The sequence below is a fragment of the Spermophilus citellus genome (genome assembly GCF_964194105.1).
Source record: "Spermophilus citellus genome assembly, chromosome: 3".
Lineage (NCBI taxonomy): Eukaryota > Metazoa > Chordata > Mammalia > Rodentia > Sciuridae > Spermophilus > Spermophilus citellus.
This window is the reverse complement of record NC_138184.1, coordinates 62019322-62031292: the sequence shown is the minus strand read 5'-3', so window position 1 is coordinate 62031292 and position 11971 is coordinate 62019322. Positions and strand designations below refer to the sequence as shown.

The following is an 11971-nucleotide window of genomic DNA, read 5'->3' as shown; positions in this document are numbered from 1 at the left end:
AGATTCTGGAGCACTTTAATTTCGCTGGAATTTCCCAACAAGACAGCCTTCAGCTGTTTCACCTCGTCTTTCTCCCGCACAGTGACGCGGCGCACGGGGGTGATGCACTCCCTTTGCCACCATCTTCCGACCTCCTCATACCAATATTCTTATGAGGAAAGTATTGACACAAAGAGGAGTGAGAGTTACACAAACAAAGGAGGAAAAAGTTATCTGTTTTCCTTTCTTTTTTTTAATGACTGCGCCATACCACAAAAAAAAAAAAAAAATCTCTATAGCTCCTTAAGGGTAAGGAGCTTTATCCCTCACATGCCTTCAGAATATTCCAGTAAGAAATGTCTTTTCTTGCATCAGGTCAGCCTTTCAATGCTTTTGGGATGTGATGTGATCCAATTATAATTTCATTTAGCCAAAGTGCAGGAACAGTGTATGTGTATCATAATGGGCTGTATCAGTGTCACAGGGCTATCATAAGACAATGCCACAGATGGAATTAAACAAAAATTTATTTGTTCTATTTCTAGATTCTTATATCAAGGTGCTTGCTGGAATGATTTCCTTTGAGGCCCATTCTTTGATATGTAGATTGCCATCTTCTGTCTCCATGTTTCCATGACATTTTCATGGGCTTCTGTGTGTCTTTATTGCTGCTGTTTATAAGGAGAAAAAGTTCATTGGATTAGACTTTACACCAATTAACTGAGTTAATATTAATCATGCCTTTAAGAATCATATATTCAAACAGAGTCATTTTCTGAGGCACTTTGTATCTAGAATATCAACACATGTGATTTGGGGAGGGGACACAATCAGCTGAAAACATAAACTAGTCTCCTGCTGAATACATACTCTTAGGAAAGGAAATAGTGAGTAAAGACACACACACATGTAACATTTTAATAGCTACCATCAGATTATATCACAGAAAGGCTGCTAAAGTTACATTATCACAAGGAATTTCTGGTTGTAGCTGCTTCTCTGCAGCCAGGATTCCCTAGGGGTTGGATTTAAGAAAACAAAATTGGTTAATATCTTGTACTTGTAGCAAATAAAATCACACTGTTCCATTTTTTTCCAGTTTTTCAAATGACAAGTTTCATTTACCTTTCAGTTCATTATCAGCTATTTAGATTTTTTCTTCCCTGAGCCATACTCAGATTCTGGGCCCTGTGATGTGCTTTCTTGCAACCTGTGGTCTCCAAACATTTGCCCCTGTGAGGAACCTGGTTTGACATGTAGGGGAAAATTAGGATCAGAACACTTTTGAGATCTGAGAAAACTGCTTTATTAGTATGACCACCATCCCAGAGAGATGATTCCCAAAGTCTGAGCCCTGAGCATTTTGGAACTTCTACTTTTATACAAAAACAAGTTTGAGGTACATCAAGGCAACAGAGTTGGTGCAATACCATTGGATGGTGCAGTCTACATTCCTTACATGGATGCAAACTTGTGAACAATGTAGGAGACTCTTAGCTCATAGAGCTTAGGTACTTTTACTGCATTAAAACTAAAGGGGATTGTTCTGTCCCCATTGCTTTATTTCCTGCTTCTGCTACTGTGATTACCTTTTACAGGTACTTATTATCCACTGCACTCCTCTATGGTTAAATGTCAGTAAAAAGAGCTGCTGTTAGAAAACATAAAAAAAAAAAACACAGTCTGAGTTAAACTGCTGAGTTTCCATTTTCCTCTACCACAGACACCTCTTTCTGACTTCTCTCACATGAAAGAAGGATAACCAATAGTCTTCAAGTCAAAGGACTTCCTGGGTTGCCTTCTCTAGGCTCTGTCTTTAAAATGGGGAAGGAATCATATTTCTCCAGATGGGCATCCTCTATATTAGGAACAACCCAGACTTTGAGGAGCTTTGAAGGAATTTTACACAGTTCTGTCCTGGACAGTTCTCAGTTGTGACACATGCTGTTGAGAATCCATTTGGTATCTAGAAGCCTGTGTTTTCTCACCTCTACAATTGGATGCTTTTGGAGGACTTGGGTGGATAATGGATTCATGAGTTCTCTTGATATATTTAGATTCTGTGCTTCCACAGCTGAGAGAACAACTTGAAGATACTCTGAAGTTACTGCTTTACCATTATCTGGCATTCCACAACAATTTTCAGAAGATTATAACCTTGACACCATGGATACTCATGTCATTCACATGCCCAAATACACTATGTCACCTCTTCCTTGTTTGAAATTCAAATGCAAATTACCTGATGATTCATGTTACTATCAAAAATTATTTATTTCTATTTGGCCTCCCTTTTCTCTATGTCTTCAATAATACAATTTTCTGCTACTTCCCTTTTTAGCCCATGTCCCTCTTTATTTTGAAAACATAGGACTTAGTGGTCCTTTATATCCTTCTAAATCAGCCTGTTTCTATAATTGATAAACCGTGATTAAACTGACCTCATTTTTGATATCAAATATATTTTTGATGTGTACAAAGGGGACATGATGAATTAGAGTTGTTTTTTTGCCCTTGTGTAAACTGAACCAGGATTCCCTGGATCCTGAAATGAGAGGCCCAAGATGACTCAGATGTATGAGAATGTTCTGTTCATATTATAATAAGTAATTCACTGGACTGGAATGAAAATATATATATATATATATATATATATATATATATATATATATATATCTCACAAATCCTGCTTTTCAGTTTCCAAATTGGAAGAGAATAAGAAATATTGTGTCTTGTGATCTGGTGAAGATGTTTTGGCTTTGCAATCAGACACAGCTCATCCTAAGTCCCAGCCCAGCTGCTTATTAGTTGTGGGGCTTTGTCCACTGAAGGAAACAGATATTACAACCTGGCTATTAGGTCTAAGGCCCAATTGTCAAATAAGGTGTTTGCCTTTAATGTGTTTAAACAATAGAGTCAAGGTTATGGACAGATTACAAGGTATGTGTCCCTAAACCCCTGGGAACCCATCTTCTTTTATTTGCTGATATCTGCAATGGGAAAGAGCCTCTGACCAGCACCAAGTGGGAAAGCCTTTCCTTGTTAAAGCTCCCTGCTCTCACTCAGGACATTGTCTCTACTGCTAGTTGAGCCTGAGGAGAAATATTAGCAAGGAACTGTAGCCTTCTACTCTAGCACATAAAAGGTTAGACCAGGTCCCTTACCTCTTTGATGTAAGGGCTTCCACAGATCACAAATTTGGAACTTGGCTGCTATGCTTCCATATGTTGGAGAGAAAAGATTTGAAGGTATCATTCCAAAAATACATATACTTCATTACTATAGTCATGTAAAGGTAATATTATGGATATATTGGGTTATGTTATTAAAAATTTTTTCAACTTCTTTTGTGTGTGTGTGTGTGTGTGTATTTGTGTGTTGCTGGGGATCGAACCAGGGCTTTGTGTATACGTGGCAAGCACTCTACCAACTGAAATATATATATAATTTTCATTTTTTAATGTGTATACTAGAAAATTTTAAATTACTCTTGCCTTATGTATTGTTTCATTGGACATTGTTGCTTTATTTATTTTTTTATTAATTTGTTTTATTGACTTTGTTGCTTTAGAGGTTGCTTCCCAGCTCAAAGTTCAGTCTGTCTCCCAAGAAGACCAAAGAACAGAAAAATTAAATGAAAACCTTTACAGTAATTGTCATTTTTTTCATTTACAAATAATATACAGGTGTATATAACCCATAAACTGAAATTACCTTATATACAAGGTTAAATGCAAATGTTCTGTAGTTGGGCTAGATCCCACTTCTGAGAGAAAATCTTGCCTTAAAATAGCAGCAGCCTGAGGCTCTGGGGTGCAAATCCCAAGTCTAAAATGAAAAAGAAAAAAGAAAAGAAAAGAAAACCTTTCATTCCGGCCTCATTCTTGCCCAGAGTGGATATCATCCCCTGGCACTCAAAAAGAAGGCTCACAGGCTCAGGCTGGGGAGCAGGAAACTGACTGAAGCCCCGTCCAATCCGGAGTCTTGCTGAGCATTGTCCAATCCAGAGCGCAGCCAGCGAGGAGGGGGCGGGCTTCTGCGCTTCCGGTACAGGCTTTTCCTCCGGAGTCCGCCATTCCTGCCATTCAGCTCCAGGTTTTGGTCCCGTACTTAGAATCCCGGGTTGTTCTGCGGCGCAGGTGCTGAAGGTCCCCATGGAGCATGTCTGACTGCTGAGCACCAGGAAATGGTGAGTGTGCTGCGGTACCTGGAGCCTTGGCAGGGAGGCTGGGGAAGGAGCCTTCAGGCAGTACTGGCTGTGGAGGGAACCGGAGCTGGTAGAACCGGACTCCGGGCAGCTTCTGCCGTCCGCAGGCCTTAGCCCTCCTTGGGGGCATCGCCTCACAGTCCCACTGGCTAGCCAGATGGGGAACGTGTCAGTGGCGGAGATCCCCCGCAGCCTCCCACCCGCTCCGGACGTCCTCAGCCTCAGCTCAAGTCCTCTGTGGCGGAGGAGCGCGGCAGCTCGCTGCAGCCCAGCTTCTGCCCCGGGGCTGTGGTGCTTGACACGTGTGAAGAGCGTCGGAATCCTATCTCCAAATGCTGTTTTCCTCTAGGAGGAGAGCTGTGGTGTACAGGGTCCTTGATTATTCCTAAGCTAGGTACTTTTCAGTTTTTGTTTTTGTTGTTTTTGTTGTTTGTTTTGTTTTGGTACTGGAGGTTGAACAGAAGGGTGCTTTACCACTGAGCCAAATCTCTGGTATCTTTTATTTTTATTTTTTTAATTTTGAGACAGATTGCAGCTAAGTTGCTGAGATTGGCCTTGTTAATTTAACAGTTGTAGATTGACAGAATGCCTTTATTTTATTTGTTCATTTTTATGGGGTGCTGAGGATCCAACCCAGTGTCTGATGCATGCTAGGCAAGCACTCTACCGTTGAGCTACAGCCCCAGCCCAGCATGCTTTTTTTTTTTTTAAAGAAATTAGTGCATTATAGTTATACATAATATTTAGGTTCATTTTGGTATAATTATACAAGCGTGAAATATAATTTGTTCCTCTTCAGTACCCAGTACTTCCCTTTTCCCTCTCCTATCTTCCCCTGTTTTCAATTTATTTGTAGAGTTTTAAAAATTACTGCTTTATAGATGCACATAAATGTAAAATTCACTTTGATATATTCATATATGTACATAGAAATTTTGATGGGAAAATATTGTAAGTTAATTTTGGAAAAATTATCATCTTTGTAGTGATGAGTTTTATCATCTACACATGGGGTGTGTAATTATTGAGTCTTTTATGTACTTCTGATGATTCAATTTTTTTCATAAGTTGTATATACTTTCTTTTTAAACCTGTTTACATGGGAATCACCACATGCATATGGAGCCTATGTAAAACCTAAACATGGTGTATTATACTATTTTATTTCTTAATGGATGTACTGTAACCAAAACTGTGACTTGCCCCTAGTGACCAGTTTCCCCACAGTTTATTACTCATCACTTCCATTCTTTTGAACCATCACTCTGGGTTTCAAGTGTTTGAATGTGTACTGTTTTCCTACATGTTATCATGGTCAGATGTACTATAATTTCAGTATGTTTCTGTGGGGGAGTATTATGTATCTTTATTAGCAAAAGAGTTTCCACCAATAGATAATAATTCTAAAGAAGTTTAGGGGAATAAATTTGTTTCATATCTTCATCAATACTAATTTTGTCTAGGATGGGATTTCATTTTACATTTCTCTAATTTCTAAAAATGTTGAATTTTTTATGTTTACTGAATACTTAGATGTCTCCTGTATAAATTGGCAGTTTGTTTCTTGCCTGCATTTCCTTTGTGATTTCTGGTTTAAAAAGATAAGAAAATAGATTGAAAGAGGCAGTTGGAGTTTGATTTCAGGAAAAAAAATGAATTTACTTTTAATTATTAAAAATTTTTATTTCCATTTTTTCCTTCTCTTGTGTATGTATTGTAGGTTTCTTGTCTTTATTTTTGGAGGTTATTTCAGATGGAATTCTAGGGCTTTTCTTTGGAAATTCTAACAAGAAAAAGAAATAAGTCAAATCTCTCTTCCCTATGACTGCAGAAAAATGAATGTATTTTCCCCAAAACACCTGATAAGTAAATTTTTGAATGACACAGTCACTAAAACATCCACTCTTCTTTTTTTTTTTTTTTCCTTGAATGTTTTTGACAGTGAATCATGTATCCTATTACTTTGATTTTGGAGTTTAATACTAATCATATGGGATAAGATTTGGCCAATCCTAGAAATATTCAGACATGATTTTATTTTTAGAAATAGTTACATTTTTTTCCCCCAATATCTTATAAGCCCTTTAGATTATTTTCTTCCTTGTGTCTTACTCAGACTCTGGGACTTCAGTGTACTTTTTTGTACCCTGTAATCTCTAAGCATTTGCCCCCATCAGGAGTCTGGGTTGATAGGTCTTGTTTCTCCAAAGTTCCTTTAGCATGAAGGAAGATAATACAGTTGTGTCGCTCCTGGGACATTTTCTCTAGGCACTCTCTTCAAAATGGGGGAGGAAATAATATTTATCTGGACTAACTTCCCCTATATCAGGAGCAAACTAGTCTTTGTGGAGCTTTGAAGGCATTTCATATAGTTCTGTTTCTGGGTAGTTCTCTATGTGCTGCTGAGTTGCCATTAGATGTCCAGAAACTTATGTTCTCTCATGTCTACAATGGGAATAATTTTAGAAAACACAGATGGATTATGCACTTCATGGAGCCTACTAATACATGTGTATGCCGTGGCCCAGAGCTGACAAAGCATCTGGAAGACACTTTGCAGATACTAACAGTTTAACCATCATCTGCCAGTCACATGGATTTTCTTTCAAAAGATTGTGGTAACCTTTTCATTATAGGCCCCCATGTCATCCACATGACCAAATATAAAATGTTGAGTCCTCCTCATCTGAATTCCAGATTCCATTTCTCAGGTGATTCAAGGTGGTGCAACTAATTGCATGTTTCTCCTTGCCCTCCATTTGCTCTATGTCCTCCATAAAAGATTTTCATGCTTAGAGGCATAAAATAATATATATATATATATATATATATATATATATATATATATATATTACATAGTATATAAACATATATACTTAGTATATAAAAATATATACTATGTATACGTGTATGCATAGTACATATATACTATGTATAGAATATGTGTATATACTATGAATTATATGTGTATATTATATATACTAGTATACATACATATAAAATACATAGTAATACACACAAACACATACACACACACAGAAATCCTGCTGTTTTGAATATGTTCACCTATGTTTAGAAAATGACAGAAACCTGGATCATTTTCTGATTTTAAAGGAGGACTGAGATTATGTCTGAACTGGAATTTCTCTGGGTCCTGCAATGGGAGCCCCCATGACAAATTAGCTATGAGAATGTTTGTCATAAAATATATTTGTGTATATAATAGCATAGATGTTATATAATGCTAGAAGTGAGGGATACAGTTCCACACCAATATTTCTTCTCAGATGCAAAAAACAGTAGAGACACTGTCCTGAGTGAGAGTAGGGAACTTTTTAACAAGAAAGTTACTAGAAGTAGACTTTTTCCACCAAATTCTGGCCATGGTCTTTTCCACTCCAGATATCAGGGCTGGAGATATATCTCAGTTGGTAGAGTGCTTGCCTTACATGCAGAAGGCCCTGGGTTCAATATCTAGCACCACACACACATACTATTGCACTTCTCGGACTATTCCCTGAAGACCTTAAAAGAGCATGCTACAGGGATACTGCCACATCGATGTTCATAGCAGCACAATTCACAATAGCTAGTCTGTGGAACCAACCCAGCTGCCCTTCAATAGATGAATGGATAAAAAAAAATGTGGCATCTATACACAATGGAGTACTATGCAGCAATAAAAAATGACAAAATCATAGAATTTGCAGGGAAATGGATGGCACTAGAGCAGATTATGCTTAGTGAAGCTAGCCAATCCCTAAAAAACAAATACCAAATGTCTTTTTTGATATAATGAGAGCAACTATGAACAGAGCAGGGAGGAAGAGCAGGAAGAAAAGATTAACATTAAACAGAGACATGAGATGGGAGAGAAAGGGAGAGAAAAGGGAAATTGCATGGAAATGAAGGGAGACCCTCATTGCTATACAAAATTACATATAAGAGGTTGTGAGGGGAATGGGAAAATAAACAAGGAGAGAAATGAATTACAGTAGATGGGGTAGAGAGAGAAGATGGGAGGGGAGGGGAGGGGGGATAGTAGGGGATAGGAAAGGTAGCAGAATACAACAATTACTAATAGGGCATTATGTAAAATTGTGGATGTGTAACTGATGTGATTCTGCAGTCTGCATTTGGGGTAAAATTGGGGGTTCATAACACACTTCAATCTAATGTATGAAATATGATATGTCAAGAGCTTTGTAATGTTGTGAACAACCAATAAAAAAAAAAAAAAAGACTTGGGGCTAGGGATGTGGCTCAAGCGGTAGCGCGCTCGCCTTGCATGCGTGCGGCCCGGGATCGATCCTCAGCACCACATACCAACAAAGATGTTGTGTCCGCCGAGAACTAAAAAATAAATATTAAAAATTCTCTCTCTCTCTCTCCCCCTCTCTCTCCTCTCTCACTCTCTCTTTAAAAAAAAAAATAAAGACTTAAGATATCAGACAGGGCTGGGGTTGAGACTCAGTGGTAGAGTGCTCACCTAGCACACAGGAGGTATTGGGTTCGATCCTCAGCACCACATAAATGTAAAATAAAGATATTGTGTCAACCTAAAACTAAAAAATAAATATTAAAAAAAAGATATCAGCAAGCAAAAAAATAAACACACACACACACACATATAAATAATATATTTAATATGTAGTGTAAATATATTGTAAAAGATATACATAGATTGATAGATATATTACATTATATACGCACACACATTACATTATATATGCACACACACACATATACACACACATAGAAATCTTGTTTTTTTGAATATATATCACTAACCAAGTCCTAAAATTTAAAAAAAAAAAAGTTATATGACTTATGTAATGTGGTGGAGGTATTTGGGCTTTCAAATTAAATATAATTCATTTCTATTTGTAATTTATTTTGGCGTACCACCGAATGAACCCAGCGGCACTCGGATACATCCTCAACCCTTGTTTGTATTTTATTTAATGACAGGGTCTCAATTACGTTGCTTAGGGCCTCATTACATTTCTGAGGCTTACTTTGAACTTGTGTTTCTCCTGCCTCAGCCTCTGGAGGAAAAAAGTCTACTTCTAGAAACTTTCTTGTTAACTGAAGTTTCAAGCATATGCCACCACACCTGGTGATACTTGCTTATTAATTGAAGGGGCTTTGGTCATTGGAGGAAAAAAGAATGTCACAGACTGGCATTAGGTCTAATGTAGTTGGTCACAATACTTTTTTTTTTTAATTTTATTTATTTATTTTTATATGGTGCTGAGGATTGAACCCAGGGTCGCATGTGCTAGGCGAGTGCTCAGGCTGAGCCACAGCTCCAGCCCCAAGGAGTTTACCTTTAATGCATTTAAATAATAGACTCAAGGCTGTGGATAGATCTGAAGACATGGGCCCCACCTTCTGGAACTTCACCTTTTGCTTGCTATCTGATATCTGGAATGGAAGGGACTATGGCCAGCATTTGGTGAGGAAAAAAATCTACTTTTGGAAATATTCTGGTTAAAGTTTTCTGCTTTCACCCAGGGCAGTGTCTCTTCTATTTTTTTGGACTTGAGGAGAAGTATTGTTGAGGAATTGAATCCCTCACCTGTAGCATAAAAAGGAGCAGTAAGGAGCTTCGTCTCCTTGAGGTCAGAAGAACTGTAGCTCTGAAATCTGAAATATGGTTCTGAGAACTGAGATATTCTGGAGGCTTGACATATCAGTTTTGAGGGTGTAGTCCCCAAAATACATACATTTCTTTAGTAATATTTTATTGGTTCCATAACTGTAATATTCCCATAATGAATATATTGGGTTGTGTTATTAAAATCAATTTCCACTATTTATTTATTATTTTAAAAAGTTGTCGATGGACCTTTATTTTATTTGTTATTTATATGCAGTGCTGAGTATTGAACTCAGTGCTGGTAAGTGCTCTACCACTGAGCCACAACTCTAGTCCTACAATTTATTTTTTTTTATGTGAATACTAGAACAATTTTGATTAGGCTTGTGACTCACATATTCTTATCATTGGAAAGTGCTGCCTTATGGGATTGCTTCCCAGTTCAATGTTCAGTCTGTTTCCTCAGAAGAGGAGAGAGCAGGAAAGTTAAATGAAATTTTACAGTATTGTCATTTTATTATTTACATTTATAAATAATATACGGGCATATATACCCACAGATTGAAACGGTCTTCTGTGAAAGGTTAAATGCAAATGCCCTCTTGACTGGGCTAGGTCCCTCTACTACAAGGAAACCTTGCCTTAAATCAGCTGCATCCTGAGGCTCTGGATTTCAATTCCCAATACCTAAAAAAAAAAAAAAAAAAAAAAAAACCTGCAGCCAAGAGGTCATTCTGACCTCATTCTTTTCAGCATTTGGTGTCACCTCCTGTAACTCAAACATTAGACTCACTATGCTCAGCCTGAGAGGGTGAAGATATAAGCCCTGTCCACTTAGGAGTCCTTAGGTCAAATCAAGCACATGGCCAATGACTAGGAGCAGGCTTTGACCATCTGGTGTGGCTTTTGTCTCTTGAGCCTGCCAGCATTGTTATTCATCTCAAGTCTTCTTATTTATGTTCCTTTTTCATGTTTGCTCTGCTGTGCAGGTACTGAAAGATCTACTGAGAGAACACTGGGCACCTCAAAAAACATTAAGTGGTGAGTGTACAGTGACTTCCTGAGACAAGGGGCATGGCTACTTGAAATTGGCTGGATTATAGTGGGAACTGATGATTGTGGACTGGAATTCCTTTGGTAGTTTCTTGAATCTGCAGGCCTGGGTCCTCCCTGGGCCAGGTTAGCCCTGAGTCCTTACTGGCCAGTCAAGTGGGGCATGTATCAGCAATGAGGAACCTGAGAGTCCTGTCTTATTCCTGCAGAGAAATCCTATCTGAAGGTGCAGCATTCCAGCACCTTCCCAGAATGTGTATTGAATTGAATTGAGCAGTGGGATGATCATCATTCACAGCTCCATGTGTGTCTTCTTGCATGAGGGGGGCTATGGTTCTGCAGGAGTCTCAGTTCTTCCTTCCTCTTGAGCTTTCTATTCTTTCTTTTTTTTGTGAGGGTAGGGTTACTGTGGATTAAACCCAGAGGTCCTATATCACTGAGCTATATCCTTTTTACTTTCCATTATTATTATTTTTATTTTGAGACAGATGCTGAGTCTGGCCTTGAACTTGTTCTTCCTTTTCCTGAGTTTCTGGAATTACAGGTGTGTGCCATCCTGCCTGGATTCCCCAGAATATTCTAAATTTATGGGAAGCAAAGTATCAAATCCAGAACCCCGTCTCCCAGCCTAAACCTCTGTACATCTGTCAGTACATTCCTAAACTGCCAGCTTCATGTCCATATTCTCAATTACACTGTTCCTTTCTCCACAGTACTGTCAATTATTTTTTCCCCATGCTACATTTCGAATGGGTACAGTATTTTTTTAATTGTTTTACCAAGAACTGGATGGACCTCTTTAAGGGATTTTTTTTTCCCTGTCTATATGCAGTAGCACATGCCTATATTTCCATAGACTGGTGGTTAAGGCAGGGAGATTGCAATTTCAATGTCAACCTCGAAATTTTAGGTAGACTGTGGGCAAGTGAGCAAGACCTGTCTCAAAATATTTAAACAAGGTCTGGGGATATAGCTCATATTTAACATGCTTTTGTGTTAAATCCCCAGTACCACAGAAAAATAAAAAGCAAAAGATTTGTTTTCTGTTTATGAGCATTTCACATAAGAGAAAAGTAGAGAAGAATCACTTGACCTTTGTAAAAATGTGCGTATATGTATCCTATCTTTGT

General features: G+C 38.1%; 1 protein-coding gene across 13 annotated transcripts in view; it reads left to right on the top strand.

The window, feature by feature from the left end:
• Nucleotides 1-3953: 3953 nt before the first annotated feature.
• The window catches only part of LOC308644193 (zinc finger protein 519-like), a 93527-nt gene continuing 85509 nt past the window's right edge, over nt 3954-11971 (top strand). For 2 of the 13 annotated variants that reach the window (XM_081285023.1, XM_081285024.1), the window contains exons 1-3: nt 3955-4168; nt 10778-10829; nt 11330-11385. In XM_081285023.1, coding sequence (XP_081141149.1) covers nt 4166-4168; nt 10778-10829; nt 11330-11385 — 111 coding nt within the window. In that variant the 5' untranslated portion in view covers nt 3955-4165. Of the gene's footprint in view, nt 4169-10777; nt 10830-11325; nt 11386-11971 lie in introns of all 13 variants that reach the window. The other 11 variants (XM_081285021.1, XM_081285022.1, XR_014020915.1 and 8 more) reach the window with 11 other exon arrangements.